This window comes from Carcharodon carcharias, chromosome 6, assembly GCF_017639515.1.
Source record: "Carcharodon carcharias isolate sCarCar2 chromosome 6, sCarCar2.pri, whole genome shotgun sequence".
Taxonomy (NCBI): Eukaryota; Metazoa; Chordata; class Chondrichthyes; order Lamniformes; family Lamnidae; genus Carcharodon; species Carcharodon carcharias.
This window is the reverse complement of record NC_054472.1, coordinates 80,095,133-80,115,023: the sequence shown is the minus strand read 5'-3', so window position 1 is coordinate 80,115,023 and position 19,891 is coordinate 80,095,133. Positions and strand designations below refer to the sequence as shown.

The window sequence follows — 19,891 nt, the reverse complement described above, 5'->3', positions numbered from 1 at the left end:
GAACGGTGGTAGCTAGGCCCCATTGCCACCAGACTGCGTACAGCTGTGATTTTAAATGGCATCTGTGGAGCATTCAGGCAGCTGAAACCCAGAAGGAAGAAGGAGAGGTGAACAACTGAGAAGGCACTGCTGAAATGGCGACACCTCCCTTGAGGTTCCTGTGAAAGCAGCTTCAAAAAGTATGGAGATGTTCCTTCCAAAAGACGGGACGAAGAGGCTAATAGTCATAACCAAGAAGGCATGGCTGGTGGCAGAAGTAGTGAACAGCCAAGGAATTGTTGCCAGACCATGGATCTCATGCAGACAGAGATTTACTGGCCTGCTGCAGTCTGGAAAGGTGAGTAGCTTTAACAGTTGGCATTTGGAAGTCCACCATTAAGTAAAAGGTGCCCCATGAAATTGGAGGCCAGGCGGTGGACCTGGTAGGAGGAGGAGGAGGCCATGCAGTTTGGATGGGTCATTGCAAGGCAGGTGTAGAAGGTATGTAAAGATTCAACTGCGTCCAACATTCTCCAATCCTTGTCTGGCATGAGACCTTTAACTGTCACTAGGAGATCCTCCTCAAGGGGAGGCTGAACGCTTCAGTTGAAGAAACAATTGATTTACTTTGATATTTTATCCCCACCATGCTCAGCAGTAGATGAGGGACACACCAGTGATACAGCCATTCTAGATGGCTCACAGAGTGTTATGCCATCGGAGGACACTTGTGTCAGCTCATTCCTGCCCATCCTCCACCAGTGCAGGCACATACATATCCTGAAAGGTCGCTTGCATATTAATGTTCTGTCCAGGCAAGCAGGCTAGCTTCCAAGCTTGTGAGTTCCATATATATTGACAGACAAGAAGTCACCTGATCTCACAACTCCATTTTGTTTCAAGTAGAGTGTCAATTCTCCATTTTGTTTCAAAAGTAAAGTATCCATTTTCATAAATCCATAATATAACCTCGTAGACGTAATAAGTGCCAATGTCACCTTTAAAGCAACAGGCATGGTGTGGTTGCCACTTCGCAGTGGCCCAACTCCTGTTCCATTATACCATGTAACTCAGCTCCCACCCCCCCCAACCCCCCCCCCCCCCACACACACACACAACACCCCCCTGGAAAGGCTCAGGCTGGTACTTTCTGATCCCATCATGGCGGGATCCACTGCGGGGGGTGCGGCGGCCCAGCCAAAGGTCCATTGACTTTCGGCGGGACCGGGCAATACCCGCAGTGGGAGAGGCTGGAAAATTCTACCCTCAGTCTGCGGAGGCATTGTTATTCAGGCCTCTTGATGAAGCTGAGACTCTGTCAGTAGGCTCGTTGAGCTGGCTGGCATCATCTGCGACCAGGCTGCCCTTGTTCCATGTGTCCTCCTCATCCACTTCCAGTGGCTTCCTCCAGCCTCTGGAACTCCCCTGCTCTTTGCACAGCTGTTTCATATGGTTGCATGTCCATCTCTGGGCCACGCTCCACCTCACTGGAGAGGGAGGAGCCAGAGTCTGAAAATACTAAGCCCATTGCCAGTCGAAGCCTCCATTGCCTTAAGGCTCCTACTGACCATTGTCCTGCCTCCAGTTGCCTCCTTATGACCTGAGAGGCACCTGAGCAGCAGCAGCTCTTTGTCCTCACTCTTTGCTGAGCCACCAAACCTGATGGTCTGGCTTGGTTAAAGGCGCATGCTGCAGTCAGATTCACAGACCTGCCATTTATCCTTCTGACACCTTGGGCTGATTACTCACTTCATTGTACTTGACAAGCTTCTGAACCTCCATGCTTCCGATGCGTCCCTGGTAAGATTGCAAATACCTGGGAAAATCATGCTTTATTAGCTCCTTAATTATGTTAAGTGCCTTTCTGCCTCCATTCAGGCTTCCATCAATCCACCATGCTGGCTGCCTTTAGGAAAATCAGCTGATGGCAGGAAGAGATCAGGAAACCTGCTTGACTCAGGTCCAAGTGATGGAGGAGCAATGACACATCTAAAGGGAGAGTGGTAAGTGGTAATCACACAAGTTTCTTGCCCATGTTTGATATGATGCATGGGACTTCAAAATCAATGTTCAAGACTCCGAGGGCAACTCCCTCCCTGCAATATGCCACTGCGTCCCCACCTCAGTTGGATCTGTCCTCCCAATGGGACAGGACATACCTAGGAATGGTGATGAAGAAGACATTGGTTGAAAGTTATAGTTCAGTGAGTATGATTATGTCAGGCTGTCGCTAAGCTAATCTACGGGGCAGCCCTGCCAATTTTGGCACATCCCCAGATGTTAGTAAGGAAGATTTAGCAGTGTCGACAGGGTAGATCTATCTTTGTTGTTTCTGGTGCTTAGGCCATGCCAGGCAGTCCATCTGGTTTTATTCTTATTTGACTTTTCTGTAGCAGTTTAATACAACTTAGCTATTTCAGTGGGCAGCTAAGAGTCAACCACATTGCTGTGGATCTGGAGTCACATGTAAGCGGAATCGGATTTCCTTCTTTGAAGGACATTCATGAACCAGATGGATTTTCACAATAATCTGGCTGTTTAATGATCATCATTAACTAACTTTTTATTCCAGATTTATTAATTAATTGAATTTAAATTCTCCAGCTGCCAAGATAGGGTTTGAACTCAAGTCTCCAGAGCATTAATCTGCCACAGTTCCTGGTTATTTATGGTAATTCCTTTGCAGGATTTGCTTAAATTAGTCAAGCATGATTAGCAGGTACAGTCCTCACAATTTTTCACAGCATATAGCTATCTCACTTCATAAACTCCTTGGGTTGAAATTTCTTTCAGCCCATTTTTGCAGCCTCAACTGACAATTCAGAGGCAGGCCTGAAATAGGGCCTCGGGTCTCATTATCATCATCTGGGCAATTGTCCACACTTCACCGTATCTCTGTGGTGAGGTGAGAAGTTTGAGGTGCCCTTCTGTTCCTCCAGGCTACATAGCAAAAGTTCAAAAACATGTAAATAATTTTGAACTTACTTGCTGCTGAAGAGTACTGAATGGTTCATCCCAATCCAATTTAAACAATATGTAAGGGGCCTATGTTTGTGTTAAGCAACTGTCCGAGGCACGCCCTTTCAGGAATACATTTGCCTCTGAAACTGTGTTTTTCATGCATTTTAAAGGTGCAAAATGGGCACAACGAGGTCTAATTTCTTATTTCTTCCCATTTTAACACTTTCTAGGGTAAGCTGAAGGGTTGTAGGAAACCTCCCAGAGTTTTGTAATACTGGGATGTCTGAAATATGGGAACACTGGAGACACAAATAGCTTGCTGCTGTTTGGGCGAGTGGGATGTAAAGGATTGAGCTAAGTTTTTAACAGTTGAAGCTCTACATCTATTTTCTTTTTATCAGTCTTCTTACAAGCAGTTTATATAACACAGAATTTTTCATTTTGGTACTAAATCTGTCACCTTCTTCAGCATTCAGAAGCCCACGGCCAATTATCTCAGCCCCTGGATATTGCTGCAGGAATTCCTCAAGGCAGTGCCCCCGGCCCAAGCATCTTCACCTGCTTCATCAGTGAACTTCCCTTTACCACTGTACTTCAATCAGTGCTTCTACTACCTAGAAGGACAAGGGCAGTAGATGCATGGGAACATCATCACCTGTAAGTTCCTCTCCAAGTCACACAGCATCCTGACTTGGAACTACATAGCCATTACTTTACTGTCCCTGAGTCAAAAACCTGGTACTTCCTCCCTAACAGTTTACTAATGCCAAATGGACTGCAGCAGTTCAAGAAGGTGGCTCGCCACCATCTTCTCAAGGGCAGTTAGGATGGGCAACAAATGCTGGCCTTACCGATGACACTCACATCACATGAAAGAATAAAAAAAAGGCTCAACATGAAATTATATTTGATAACACTCCTGTGAATCCTCTTGGGGCATTTTATTAAGTCAAAGAGGCTCCATAAATGCAAGTTGTTGTTGTGCCATTTATTATCAAGAACCGTCCATATTCACTCCATCTACAACAGTCTCTTTACTTATGTAACCAGGCCCCTATTCAAAAAAAAGTATTAACTTCGTTGAAGTTAACCGTGGGAAATAATAAACTATACTTGGATCTCAAAGGTGGGATCAAAGACCAAGGCAAATATTTTCTGATGATCTCTTTGAAATGAACTGCAGAGAATTTCTGGACTCTTCACTTAGAATCGTTCTTAAGCACATTGAAATCGTTAGTGTAAGACAAGACAATGTAATTCGGAGGTGTATTGCAAAAATAATATTTGGTGGACTTGGCATCAATCCAACATAGTAAGATCAGAAAAACTCACATATGACAGGACTGTTGTGAACTCAGCACTCAAATTCTAAGTGGGTTGAATTCATTGTAGGGCCTGAGATGATCATGGAATGGACTGGGAGGTATTGAAGTGTCTCATATACATAATGTAATAGTTGTAATGGTATCTGAACAATAAATCTTATGATTTTGCAGCGTCCATCAAATATCCAGGCACGTTTGTTATGTTTACCTGGACAGAAAATTTTGGGGCACGTATCCAAATTTCTTATATGAGTTCCCAGCAGGGAAGGATCATGTTCAGAGTAAGACTTCTGTTGTCCCATTGCTAGATTTGTATTCCAAAAGGCTATAAAATGGTGGTGTAACTTATGGTACCCCAAGAACAAAAAGAACAAACATGAGCATCCTCTAAGACACAAACATGCCAAATATAAAGATGGTACATGTCTTCAGAATGCTTGACCCAAGGCTGCCCAAACAGGTATCTATCTACTCAGAGCTAAGCCAGGGAGGCAGTACACATGAGGACCAAAGAAAACGCTTCAGAAACAATCTCAAAGCCTTCATGAAGGTCTGCTCTATTAATATCAACACATGGGAAGCAAATGCCCAATCATGACCAAAATACCTATTCATCAGCAAAAAATTGCGTCAAGTTTTTCCAATCGACAAGAGCAGCCACTGAGAGAGATCAGCGAAAGAGATGCAAAGAGAAGGCAGCTCCCCAAGCTGACAATTCACCACCACCTCTATGGGCTGACAACCAATGTCTTAACTGTGGAAGAGCCTACAATGCTAAGATAGGATTCATAAGCCATCTGCAAGCCCATAATCAATACTGACCTCTCTCTTCCACCCCATCATCCACAAGGAAGAATCATCTTTAACACCAAGAATTGCCAATAGATACATACTCCAGGTTTAAACTTATTCAACTTATGTAAACTAGTAAATTATGTTTGTTATACTTCTGCCCCTCAGAAAATCAAATGGCAACAAATAATAACAAGATGTAATACCAATGTTTTTAACACAATGGTGATTGTTTTACCACACACCAACATCTCCCCACCTCACATCGCTGCTTAATTTTTTGAGAATTTCTTTCTGAATTTGTTAAGGTGGTTTACATTGGTCTAAGGGAACAAAACACTTTTCGATGTTGGATATCTAGTGATAACATCAGACACTCTTGGACAGATCTGGTATAAGTGCAGTCAGGCTCACTTTATTCTGAACCAAACAGATGCATCAACCTCTCTGTTGCAACATGTATCAGCAAATTCTTCTACTTCTAACACCAGTCAATTCTGTATTTTCTCAAAGTGAAATTGTACTATTTCATATAGCAGGTTGATACCCTTAGGCAGTAAGGTTGAGGCTACCAAAACTTACAGGTATAGGAGAGGTGATGTCATCTCACCGTTCTGAAATTTATTCATATCTCAAAATTAAACTACAGTCAGCCAATCTACTGTGACTGTGGATCAAAGCAATTATTAATGTGGCAATGAATGCTCTACTCCATTATATGCATGTCTTCTCATTCGTTATTCATTGAATCTATACAAACATGCTTCTGATTTTTGGTCCAAGATAATCAGTAATTTCATCCAAATAGTTGAGTTATATAGACTAGAAAATTGCAGGTTCAATTCCTGCTTGATGCTGAGTTGTTCAATCTCAGTTACATCCTTGGTAAGTTCATTACTATTGGTCTTAACATGCTAGCGTCAGAGAAGTAAAAATTATCCATAATTCTAGCAACTATCGAGTGACCACTGTTGTAAGTCCACCTGTGAACATTCAATGATAGCAGAATTGTGATTCACCAATGAATAATTGGCAGGGGTCAAATGAACTATAAAATACCTATTATATCTAGTATGAAGTTGCTGCTTAAAGGAGAGAATGGAAGGGAAGAAAATTAATGAACAAGTTAAGTTTCTGATTTGGTTGGGATGTAAAGGAATGACTGACATATATGGACATCCAAAAAATGTGAAAGTTGCGGATGATACAGCAGGACTCTCATTTTTTTTTTTAAATTTTTACATGGTGCAGAGGACAAGCAAATTTTTACTAAAGAAACATGTAGAGGGGTATACGATGGAGATTTTTACAATGACGAAAGAAAAGGAATAGGTTCTGTTCCGATGGCTTAGGCTGTTTGAGCCAGAGAAGGTGGAGAAGGGTGACATCAATATAAAACACAAAAATGCAGATTTAGGTTAGACACTGGAAGTGCTTCTTTTTACTGAGTCATCATCCTGTGGAAAAAATGACTGAATGTGCGATGGGCAGAATCTTCTGTGCCTGCTGGTGACAGGTGTCATGGCGGGTGTGAGTGGACAATATGTTGGGAAAGCCAAAAATCGATTTCATGACATCGTGAAGCCAGTTTGCAATCGTCTGCTCTGCCCGTCAACGGCGGACTGCATTTTCCGCCAACGCACGTTGGGAATTTCATAAGCCCTGCTTGATGGAATCATCCCTCCCAGGCTGGATCATCTGAGCGCGCTGGAGTGATTGCACGCCGGCCTGTTTCACAACAGCATTTATTAGGCATGCATCTATCGAGCTGCACTTGAGGGAAACTCAGAGGTCACTGCACAGTAACATTGAGCAGCGTTCATAAGGGTTGCCTGTTGGGCCTCAAAGTTGAGGCACCGTGCATTCAGGCGAGGGCACAGGCAAGTTGCATTTTCCCAACTGGCCGACAGTGCGGTGCTGGGGCAAGGGCTGCACTGTGGTTGGGGCAAGTTGGAGGGGTGGGCAAGGGCTGCACTGCGGTTGAGGCGAGTTTATTGGGTGCCAAAGGCTGCACTGCAGTTGATGGTAGTGCACAAGCACGTGCTGGGGAGGGAGTGGGGGGAGGGAAGCAGCAGTGCATTATGGAAACCGTATACAAAGTGACCATTCCTCCACAGCTGAGACAGTTCAGACGCAATCACACTGACATGCTTGGAATTGAGCCACTAGCTTATCTGCCCACTCAAGCAACGCAGTGGCCTGAAAGTACCACCAAATACTCCAGAACTTTTTACCCCTCGGGCACAGACTGCAAACCAATGAGCGTTTTAGTGGGCTGCAGGACAATTGGGTGACTGGGCACATTGTACAATCTCCTTGTGGAAGCTGGCCATGGAGCAGTGACTGGTGGAGGCACTCACAACCCCTAGCAATACCATCATTCAGGTTTGGACCAGTCTCCCCATGGTTCAATCTAACAGTGTAGCCTTGCAGTGCAGGTTAGGAGAATGCCTACGCCTGAGCTAAGAGCACAGCATACAGTCCAGTGGGCAAAGCTGCCGCTAATCAGTCAGGTGGAGTGGGGCAGAGCTGGGTGAGGTTTTAGGCAGTCATGCAGTGCTCTAGACACTGGCCATCCAAGTGGCGACCAGCACTCTCTAGGATGCATTAAGGGGATTTCAGACTTAACCAGGAGAGGTTCTTAGTACATCCAAGCTAACCCATGTGTCTTTTTCTTTCATCCTGCAGGAGGAGTGCATCAGGGGCATGGAGCCTGGTGACCTAGCTGTATGTCTCATAGCTTACAGAGAACAGAGATGAAGGAGAAGAGAGTGACGGAGGTGCCTGGCTGGGCAGAGGGAGGATCAGCACCCTCAGAAAGAATATGCGGCTGGGGCTCCTGCACACATCATTGAAGAGCCACAGCGAGCCCTCACTGGTTGGCGCCTAGCTAGAACCAGGGTCTATAAATGGCACTTGTCATTCCTGTAGATGGCTGAGAATAACTGGTCAGTCACATCTGCCACCTGCTACAGGACTTGGCATCACGGAGACATGGAGGGCAGCCACTGCCAGTGGCGTGAAAGTGACCGCAGTGCTCAATTTTTATGCCAGAGGCTTCTTTCAGGGCTCCACAGGTGACCTCTGTGGGATATCACAAGCTTTCATGCCCAAATTCATCCATGAGGTCACAGGTACCACCTTCACAAAGGCACAGAACTTTGTGCATTCCGCCTGGGATCAGGAGAGCCAGGAAGCAAGGGCATTGGGATTTGCCCGATCTCAGGTTTCCCACAGGCTCAGGGTGCCATCGACTGCACTCACATGGTGCTCAGATCTCCGTGGCAACTAGCGGTCTACTATGTTAACTGCAAGGGCTTCCAGTCGCTGAATGTTCAGTTGATGTGTGACTACCACAAATTCATCCTGCAGATCTATGCAAGGTTCCCAGGGAGTGTCAACGACTCCTATATTCTCAGTTGGTCTCAGATCCTTGATGTCTTGCAGGGTTCAGAGAGGCTGCAGGGTTGGCTCCTCGGGGACAAGGGCTACCCGCAGAGGATGTAGTTGATAATACTCATGTAGCGGCCTTAGAGTGCAGTAGAGAGAAGGTACAATGAGGCTCATGCTACAACTCGCACCTTTATTGGAGCAAACCATCGGAATGTTGAAAATGAGGTTCCAGTGCCTGGGCCGGTCTGGTGGAGCCCTGCAATATAGTCGTCGCCTGCTGTGCCCTTTACAACCTGGAGCTGCAAAGGGGAGAGGAGCTGGTTGCGGAGGAAATGGGGGAGCTGCACATCTCCTCCGATGAGGAGGAGGTTGATGGGGATGAGGGTGAGGAGGGCCTCGAAGACAACAATGACGGCAATGAGGTCATCGTACTGGACAGATGAGGCAGGCACCTGGGAGCCCTCATAGCTGCTAAATTTGTGGAGAATGATGACAACTGCAGTGAGGAGACACCATAGATCCTCTCAATGCATCTGTGAATGTTTGATTCCTCTCAGGCTGATGGCAGTGCACATACCCTCTGTGATAAGGGTCCTGTCATGGAGGCACAGAGGATGCGCATAGTCCCTTCATTCCAGGAGGATTATGACGACATGCAGTGGTGACACTCCATACCTCCTCACCTAGCTTATGTGAATGTCTGAAGCCTGTCTGGCTGATGGCACCTCGCTTGCGCTCTGCGAACAGCATCATAGCATGGAGATGTAGTGGGAAACTTTAACCTCTCCTGATCCAATGGCATCCTTCATGAGCTGAACTCTTCAGGACCACACGGTCACTGGACACAGTGCTGATGAGATGGAGGGGGCAGCCACATCTCAAAGGTGCTGGGAGCACACAGACAGAATGATGGAGTTCTGTGCTGCCCGCCCAGACATTCTGGCAGCAATGATAGGCCTCACCAAGGTGCAGGCATGACTGATGTAGCCAGCAATAGTGAAGGCACATCATCAGTGTGCTGGGAAGGTTCCACAAAGCACAGGGCTGAGACAGCTGCCTTTATCTTGTACAGGGACCAAGGTTTCACCTCTGAGTGACATGAATACTGCTCATCAGAGCAAAGAGCCATTGGCAAGGAGAAATTCTTGGGAGTTTAAGGATGAAGTGAACATAATGTACAAGTGATATGAAAATATAATAATTTTCATAATGTTATTAGGATTTATTGTAAAGTAGGAACAGTGGGGTCTGGATAGTCTGTGTGTGGGACTTAATTGAATTAAAGACAGCTGGTCTGAAGGCTTTGATATATCAGGAGAGAAGCTAGGTTTGAAATGCTAAATAAATAAACATGGCTGAAGTTTTAGAATGTGAGGTGTAAAGGAAAATTGGCATTTTTAGATAAGCCAGAGTAGTGTGAATTTCAAAAGAGAGGATGAATGTTACACTCAGCCAGAAGAAGCCAAACAATGTGTTTATTGTTCCTTACTGATAAAATTGGCGCTATGAAAGATTTTTATTATTAGAAAGGTAAAGTCCAAAGACATATTGAAATAATGAAATTTGCTTCAAAGGAAAAAATATGTATAAAGGAGAGAGGGCTATGTGTAAGAGGAAGGCATTCTAAGATCAAATAAGTATGAAAAGCCTCCAGCCTCTATTTACCAAGCTGTCTCCTACAGGAACCTATAGGAACCAAATACAATCTATTTTGTTTTTAACGTTTCCTTAATGGGGGTGTAGCCTGGAGTCAGGTTAATTAGGGGAGCTAGGAGTTATCATAGTAGTAATTTGTAGCCCTATGTATATGCTTAAAATAATTTCCTTTATTAATAAATGTTCAATTTAGTTTTATAAAAACCTCTAAGACTCGGTGGTCTTATTACTACTGAATTCAAGGCATGCATCTCGAAATAAAACTACAAATTGCAAAAACAGTTGCAGCAGCTGTTTTAAGTTTCCCTCTGGGATTTGAGCAGCTCAGCATTTACCACCCACTGTGCCATAACAGTGATTAACGCCATGTCCAAGCTGTGTAATTACATCTTCTTAACCTTCCTAACTCTGCTGCTACGTCTTGGTGCTCCCCAGACATCCACAGTGTAGGTGGAGGCAGCCTGCTGACTGCTACTCCCTGTCTGGTGGGCATCCTCTGGAGGTTCGAGGCCTGGAGGGTCCCTGGCCTGCTTTCGGGATCCTTCAGTGTGGCAGTGACATCCTCCTTCCCCTATGGAGCAGGAGCTGCTGTGGTCACAGGAAGAGAGGATTCAGATGGGCCAGACACTCCCGGAGTCACCAGGGTGGATGGCCCCAGGGTGTATACCTGCTGATTCTCCTCCCGCTGGGTGCGCGAGGGCCCCTTGCTGACTCCTCGAGGAGAAGGGGAAGCTGGAGTGAGATTGAGCTGCCCTGCACCCCTTTCGTGTTGACACTGTTGGGGGCCAACTATGGCATCAGTGACGGAGTTCAGTCCGCACAGCAGTGCAGGACCAATGCACTGGACCAAAGTCTCCATGGTGGCCGCCATCCAGCAGTGTTGACCTCGGTGCACTGGCATGATGCTGCTATCACCTCAGACTGAAGGCGGATGGACTCCTCCATTGTGCCTTGCAATTTGAGGAGTGCAGTGGACAGCCCTTCCTGATGTTCCTGAGCGTGCCTTTGCAGCTCCAGCAACTGTGACATGATTGAGTCCAGAGGCTCGTCATCTGACTCAGACTCAGCAGATTTCTGGTCTCCAGCAGTCCTCCATGTGCCAGAAATCTGGGAATTCCCTGCTGCCGCCTGCTGTGGATCAGACAGTGTGATGTGCTTACCAGCTTGTAACCCCAAAGCTACTCTAAAGCTAGGTCCCACTGAGGTGTGTGTCTCTGCACTGGTGGAGGGTGTTGGTGAGTTTGTGATGGGTCTTCAGTGACGGTTTCAGCAGATTTCTCTTCTGAGGTGTCTTCGGGGCTTGAGTTGAAGACCTGGTTTATGCACTCCCTCGGCTGCTTCCCAGATGTGCCTGCGAAAGCAAGGAGAGGTACTTAGAGCGTGGGCTGAGGCTTGTGAAACAGGACACATCACTGACAACATGGCTGGCTGATGGATGTTGCACTGCTGGATCCTCACTTGGTAAAGCACCGCCGACCTCATCGGCAGCACAGGAATGGTCCAGATCTTCGCTGGCCAGCTGCATGACTCTATTTTCAAAATTCGTGAGGACCTTGATTTCAGGCATTCCTCTACCAGTCTACAACCTCTTCCTGTCATTGTGTGCCAGCTTGTCCTGCATGAATAGAGTTGGCGAGAGTGTAACCTGGATGCCTGCCAGGCCAGGTGATAAGTATGCCTGGCATGCATGAGTCATGAGTGGTCCAATGGACAGGATGAGGACAGTGAAGGTGTGTGTGAGAGAGTGAATGGTGATATCCCTTGAACTGGCAGTGAGTGAGGGCCCTGTGGATGTGCGATGGGTTTGTAAGCGTGTGAACTGAGAGTGATGAAACGGAATGGAGAAGATCGTTCATCCTCTTTTGACACTGGTTGGCTGTCCTTTTTTGCAGTGTGTTGGTGCTGACCACTGCTACTACTGCCTCCCATGCTGGGTTTGTCACCTTGCTTACTGACCTTCACCCAGAGCAGGGGTAGAGGACATCATGGCAGGCCTGCATGGCATCTAAAAGGCATTCCAGGGATGCGTCACTGAATTGGGGGACTGCAGTCTTCTTGCCTTTCAGAGCCATGTCTTCTGTGTAGCAGTCCTGGGCTGGAAGCACTGAGAGGTGTGCACGCGACTGCGCTTTAAATATGGTGCCTGGAGTGAGGAAGTGGCGAGGTGATGGCATGGCGGATGAATTGGAGGCCGCCCACCAAGAAATGGCGTGTTTCCTGGGAATGCATGATGAAAGAGGCAGGATTGGGACGGTAGAGTGTGAAAAGCCGCCATTATGGCCGACAGGTAAAACATTCTTTTTCCTGCCCGCTACCACACTTTTGTACAAATCTCGGACGATTCACCCGATGTGTTTGAATTCTTACAGGTCTTCAAAAAAGTAGTGGCGCGGGGGTGGCATAAGGTTTTCCATCATTCTTTTGCCTTTTCACAGGATTGCATATGAGAGTTTGCATGATGGCGCATGTAGGCTCCACTGTGTCTGAATGGGACAAGTTGGATCACATGATTTTTTCTTATCACTCTTTCATGTGTTTATATGTAAAAGCTGAAAGAGTTCTTTAAAACAGTCTGTATTTTCATAATACTTGTTTAAATAATTGTGGTTGTGGAGTTTATTTTTTTAACAATTCTAATGATAAATGATGTTAATTCTATAAACTAAGAAACATGTGCACTGATATTTCCACATACCTGCATTACAAACTCCCTGCGACGTGGCAGACCTTTTTCAGATAACAGAAGATATTCTGGTTCTTTCTCCTTCTTTGCCTGTTGTATCTGAGCCAATCGACTGATGGGATTCATACCCTGTCCATACTCTGGACCCGTCTGTAACAGAAACACTTCATAAATGGAAGATACACAATTAAGTGTGCATGCGTTAGTGGAGAAAAGGATTATACACATAATTAATTTCAGGAGTGACTTTGGCAAGTCTCCGAATGCTTGTTACTGAAAGCAGCTCACAACTGTCAGAAAATTAAATGTTCTTTGCTTGATTTCTGGTCTTTATTGGGCTAGCTAATTTCAGACAGGGTTCCAGAATGGCTGACAACAATGACCTTACAATTGATGGGTTAGGGAGGACAAAGATTAGCCATTCTTGTTTAATATCCCATGATCCCAACTTCAGCTTAAAAAGACAACAGTTTTTAGCAGAAAAATATTACATTCAAAATCAAAGTTTTCAGAGCAATGGGCTGCCTTTAAAGATGAGATATAGCTACAGTTGATGTACATTCCTAAGAGGGGAAAGGTAGGACAACCAAAGCCAGAACTCCCTGGATGACTAAAGAGATAGAGGGTAAGATAAGGCAGAAAATGCCAGCGTATGACAGATGTCAAGTCAATAATAGATGTGAGAACCTGGCTGAATATAGAAAGTTCAGAGGGAAAGTGAAATAGGAAATAAGAGAGACAAAAAGAGTTATTGAAAGAGACTGGCGGATTACATAAAAAGAAAATCCAAAAGTCATCTATATGCATATAAAAAGTGAAAAGGTAGTCAGAAGAGCGGTTAGGCCAATTATGGACCAAAAAGAGGATCTATGGAGAGGACGGTCATGGCTGAAATACTAAATGAGTACATTGCATCCATCTTTACCAAGGAAGAAGATGTTGCCAATATCATAAGCGGAGGCTGTTGAGACACTGGGTGGGTTAAAAATTGTAAAAGAGGAGTTATTAGAAAGGCTGGTAGTACTTAAAAGGTGTTATGGACTCCCTCGGCTGTTTCCCAGGGATATCGAGGGAAGTAAGAGTGTTAATTCTGGAGGTACTGGTCATAACCTTCCAATCCTCCTTGAGAATTGGAACAAATGATACACCCTTGTTCAAAAAAAGGCTGTAAAGATAAACCCAGCAATTACAGGCCTGTCAGTTGGAAGCAGAAACCATGTCAATTTTGCAATGGAAGCAGAAACCATGCCAGAACTTTCCATCCCCGTTGGTGCTGGCATAAATGCATGCGTGAGCAGACAATATGGTGGGAAGGCCAAAAGTTGGTTTCACGCTGTCATGAAATCAGGTTGCAACCATCCGCTTCACCCGTCAATAGTGGGCTGGCTGCATGCAGCTGAACTGTTAGTTGGGTCAGGGGGGATGAAGGGGGAAGACTCACGAAGCCAGTCAATAAAGCTGAAAGACAGCGTTACACATTATTCAGTGAAAGTGAATATATTTTCAGATTATGAAGTGACAAAATGTGTTCACCCATGCAACCACATGTGATCAGAAATTCTTGACTTTTCTAGGCCCACCACTTCTTCTATGTGCTGCCCTGACATTCACAGGAGGGGTGGAGACAACTTGTGCAATGGTAGGCCCTCTTATCTCTGATGATTTAGGCGTGGGTCCTCTGGAGACTTTAGCTGTCCTCCTATGGGCCAGCTGCGTCCTCAACGATGACAGAGGATAAGGTTGAGGGTGTCACAGACAAAGGGGACTCAGAGGGCAAGGACAGCCTCTGAGATTCCTGAGTGGATGACCCAGGGGCCGCTCCTCCTCCCTTCATGTGCCTGAGGGTCCCAGCCTGACTCCTTGAGGGGGAGGAGCACCTGGAGGGACGTTGCAGTTCCCCATTCCCCTCTCACGTTTCCACTGCAGGAACTCACCAATGGCTGCTGCATTGGAGTGCAGATCTGTGTGCATCTCTGCGCTCTGCTGGACCAGGGTCTCCATGGCATCCGCTATCCTTCCCATGGAGACCTCCATACGTACACATGTGGGCATCACTTCATCAAAGAGCAGGCAGGCGCATTCCTCCGAGTCACATGCCACTCTGTAGAGGGATTCTAACAGTTCTGCGTAATGTTCCCCTGCCTTCTGCTGACTCTTCACGATGAGTTGGAAGGCCAAATCCAGAGGCTCGTCATCAGACTCAGATCTCAAAGAAGCCTTTACCCCAGCAGTGCTCCGAGTGCCAGGGAGCTCGGCTGAACCTGCCTCCTCCTACTGCGGACACGCATTCATGTGGTGATCACCTGATTGTGAACCCACTGAGGTGTGTGTCTCTGCACTGGTGGAGGTTGTGGGTAAGCACTGTGACGGGTCTTCTGGGCTGCTTAGATCCAGCTCTTCAATGGAGGAGGTGTCCTCTTTCTGGAGGTGCAGACCTGGATAGAGCTGAAGGGCTGGCTGGCTGAGGGTGTTGGTCGTTTGGCAGACTCTCTGTGAATCAAAGCAGGGATAATTAGTGCATGACAGCAGAGTCAAAAACAGGAGAGACAGCACTCACAGTTGCATTGAGAGAGGGACGATGTGGTGCAGGATCCTCACGTCGGTTTTCACCACCGACCTCACCGTTGACACAGGTATGGTCCACGTTTTCGCCAGTCAGCATGATGGCACACTCCTCGAAGTGAGTGAGGGGCCTAATGTGGGCCACTCAACCCTCAGTCTGGGACCTCTCCCTGCTGTTGTGAGCCAGCTTCGCCTGCAGGAAAGTAGATGGAGAGAGTGTGAGCAGAATGCATGGCACTGCATGGGAATGTTTGTGCGGTTAGTGGAGCCCTGGGCTGGATGAGGCTACGAGCTCTAGAGGGTATGAGCCTGATGGAGATGTGAGGGTGTGTGTGTGAGAACTTGTCGTATTGTCTCTTGAGATGTGAGATCCCTGTGGATCTGTGATGGGTTCGTAAGTGCTTGAGTTGAGAGTGATGAGACGAGTGACTTACCCTGGCGGAACGGATAAGCCCATTCATCCTCTTCCTGCACTGGATGGCTGTCCTCTTTTGCAGGGCGTTGGCACTGACCACCACCTCCTGTGCTGGATTGGTGTCCTTGCTTGCTGACCTTCGCCCAGAATGGGGATGGTGCACATCGCGGTGGGCATCCACTGAGTCCAGTAGGCTCTTCAGGGAGGCGTCACTCAACAGTTCCCAGCAGCTTCCTATCCCTTGAAGAGCACTAGTTCTTTGCAGGGGCAGCCTTTAAATATGGCACCCAGTTTACCACCCAGTGGGATGGGTGAATCAGAGGATGCCCTGCCAGTGATGCAGTGTGATCCCGGGAATGCATAATGAATGAGGTGGGAATGGGGCGATACAGGCTGAAAACCCTCCATTGTGTCCAACGGGTAAAATGTCTTTTTCTCCACTCGCTACCACACTTAGTGCAAATCTGGGATGATTCCGCCCCATGTCAATTTTTAAGAATAGAATGGTTGAAAGGTATATGGGCCAAGGCCTACTGCTAGTGTGGAGGATAAATATTAACAACTGTTTGAATCAAATGGCTGATTGCTATGTTGTAATTCCTATATATGTAATTCTACATCATTTGTAGTTAAGTAGGAAAGCTTACGGCAATTTGAGAAGCAGAACTGGCTGGAGAATCTGCTGTAAAGACTAAGAAGCTGAGAAGCGCAAAACTGAGAGACTACAATACCACCACAAGTGGGAGAACGTAATTATAACATCACATCTTTGCAAAGGCAGTTTCTCTTATAAGTGCAGACAGATAAATTTAGAATAGAAAAAAAATGACAGGAATTTCACATTGACCATCAATACTTTCCTTCAATATTATAATATTCACCTCAGACCCTGAGCCACACAGAAAAACATGTAAAAAGAAACAAAGGTAAGTTACACTCAAGTTTAAGAAAAAGTGTCCACTAATTCAACAAAAGCATAATTTAATGCAGGACTATCAATTATACACTTACCTTCAGTATAGATTTGGGTCGCTTTTTATAATGAGTTTTAGGTTTTTCTATCACTGGGAGGGGAGGAAGTTTCTTCAGCTCTTGGAGGACAGTTATTGCTGCTCGTTTTTTAGAAAGTTTTTTACTGTTTCCTTCTCCTTCTGCTGTAAATTCTCCAACTGCAACACGGGTAACAAAGCTCTTCATGTGAGGAGGACCACTTTCTCTAGTTACCTGTCACAAAGGGGAAAAGAAAAATCAAAACACAAGAGGCAGATGTAATCGGAAAAAAAGTTGTATTTTCTCAGCAATTTTCTCTCCTCTTCACCAACCAAGACTGCTAGAGAAACTTGGTATTATTATCTCTGCCACTGAAGGTAATGTTTTTGACCCTGTTTGTTAGACTGTTTGTAAACAATATATCTCAAAAACTAATGGACAGATTTCAATGAAACTTGGTACACAGATAGGATGTGGCCCAAGGAAGAACTGCTTAGCTTTGGTAAAGGTGCGGATCCGGCACCTGAATCTTTTTGAATGATCCATTAGCATTGGGAGATAGGGCAAATTGAATTGTCTCCACTGCTGTGGCAGAATTTGTTAGAGTTGTCAAAGTGTGAGCAGAGCTTTCAGAACAGGTTTCTGGATGTGGATTGGATTGAAACCTTCTCAGTGAGATGGGAGCTCCTAATAAAAAGATTTCTTTAATCAGCTTTGTAGTTTCAGAGCATCAATCAAGGCTTGGAAATGCCTCAAGGAAGTGCTGCGTAATTGTAATAACATTGAGTTAACACAGTGTGGTGGAAGTATGCACTCAACTGAGTGCCCTCTTCACTTGTTTGTGTATGTATCTGCACAATGAGTGCTGGCATGCTATACAATTGTGGTGGGTGCTAACCTATTCATTTTGATCCCCTTAACTCCACACATGGCAATTACAAATTTATGGAAGGTAAATGTCAAGCCTTCCTAACCTGACAGAGTGGCTGCAGAAAGGCTGTCTTGAAATTCCTCTGTTTGCACATTCTTTGACTATCCTGAGAAATACTTCCTCAGAAAATTGGAGTCCAAAAAAGCCTATCCACTACCGTTCCATTTTTAGAAACTATATCCCCTCCCTCCTGGATTCCAAAACTGGAAGTTATGACTATCAGAAATAGCAACGAGTAGTTAATGCTACTGATTGAGGAGCCAGGATGGAGATTCCTGACCTATATCTTTCCTAGCACAGATCGCAAACTGAATCTACTATCTGGCCTAAAAGAAGATCATGCCCACTCTAAAGAATAATCTAATCTCTCATCCCTCAAAAGAATAATCTAATCTCTCATCGCTCAGTTCCTCATTTTCTATGTCTGCTGCTATAAAGTGTGTGGAGAGAATACTTCACTCATAAAATACACTACGGAGCTCGCAAACGTGATTGCAGCATTGCTGACTTGTGGCGTTTAAATTATGATTTCCAAGGTGTGTAGAGAACAAGGATTTTAAAACAGAAAGTATCAGCTTAGTTTAATTTTCTATATGCCCCTATTAATAGCTTTAATTGGTGCTTTAATTATTTGGAACAGATTCATAGGTCAAATCACATCTGTAAATTGTAGATTTGAAGCAATTGCTGTAAATGTTCCAATTCCACCAATGAAAGTTTATTGGCATATATTTGCTATTGTCAGTTCAATGTTATTGTACACAAACCTTTTCCAGCAATGTTTTTTCTGTGATTTGTTACTTAATAAACTAGTTCATGTTCTTGCATAACAAAATTTGTACATGCTGATATAGTATTTTCAACAAATTGGTTGCAAGATGAAACTTCATATAATTAGGGCCAAATGTGTTCTCATAATTCATTTGTATACCAGAGTCATTGACATATAGTAAAAAAGCAACATAAGGTCTGGAATTTGAGACTATCATAACTTTAAGAAGTAATCATAATGAAGTAACACAATAATCTGTGAGTACCTAGTGTTATTCTATTTACGTTCATGCCTCCGTAACCTTACATCTAGAAAAGATAGGAAACTTGTGAGTTTCTGTTCCAGCAGTAATTTGATAAGGATTACATTACAGGTATCCTTTCAAAAGTTATGTCAAAAAGGAATGTTTGATATGATTAACTGCCTGTGCCAAATACTGTGCAAGGCTTGAAAGCCATATAGGAAAGAAAAGTGCATTTGAAAAAGCAAAATATAAATTAAAGAAGCAATATAATTCCACCAAAGCGGCTTTCCCAGCCTGCTAATAACCAGTTCAAATGCAGTTTTATAAATTATGTTGTGGCACCAAATATAATCAAACACAATAGGTCGCAGGTAACATTATGTAAGTCTCAGATCATAAAGCCCGACACTGAATCTGCATTGTTCAATAGAGAACAAATTATTATATAAATCTGGGAAGCAGCATAAGAATAACAATGGGAAACTACCACTGAGATGCTGGGAAAAGTTTGGAAAAATGAAAGCAATTGAAAGATTGAAGGGCTTAAAGAATTAAGATGCAAGAATGAGGAATCTGGAAAACCAAGAAGGAAAATGGGGGAGGCTATGGAGACAGATTAAGGGCTGCAACAATTAATTACAGTGAGAGAGACCAAGAACTGAGGAAAGACAGAGGATGTAAAAATGAGAAAAGATAGTGGAGAAGATAAGAAATTTGTTTCTGTGGAGGTCAAAATGATTTAGCAGTTAGCAGTTCATAAAAACTTTGATATGATTGTGAAGAGGGTGTCCTTTCACTAATTTCTCAGCTTTCTCATTCAGTATACTGTAGATCTGCGCAAATAATATCTCAGTCATAAATGCAACTTATGGAGTCCGAAGAACAAGCTTTCCCAAGATTATGCTCTCAACAGGGAAAAACATTTCTCCAATATTTCCTACATTTTCAAAACATTCCCAATGCTTCAACAACATTGACTACACTTCAAAGGTACTTAATTGGCTGTAGAACACTTGGGATGCCTGGTGATCATGAAAAACGCAATATAAATGCAAATATTTCTTCTGTCTTTCAACAAATATTAATTACATAGCTAAAAGTAAGGTATGGTACAATTAATTGAAACACAATGAACAATGAACGGCATTATTATAGACTTTTATTTGTTTTCCTGGTCAGTTAAATGAA

The 19,891-nt window shown here is 44.6% G+C and overlaps 1 protein-coding gene across 3 annotated transcripts in view; it reads right to left on the bottom strand.

The window, feature by feature from the left end:
* Positions 1 to 19,891, bottom strand: part of stau2 (staufen double-stranded RNA binding protein 2) — a 536,959-nt gene that overhangs the window by 242,211 nt on the left and 274,857 nt on the right. For all 3 annotated transcript variants that reach the window (XM_041189442.1, XM_041189443.1, XM_041189444.1), the window contains exons 8-9: positions 16,778 to 16,990; positions 12,802 to 12,939 (exon numbers count right to left, since the gene is read on the bottom strand). In XM_041189442.1, coding sequence (XP_041045376.1) covers positions 12,802 to 12,939; positions 16,778 to 16,990 — 351 coding nt within the window. The remainder of the gene's footprint in view (positions 1 to 12,801; positions 12,940 to 16,777; positions 16,991 to 19,891) is intronic.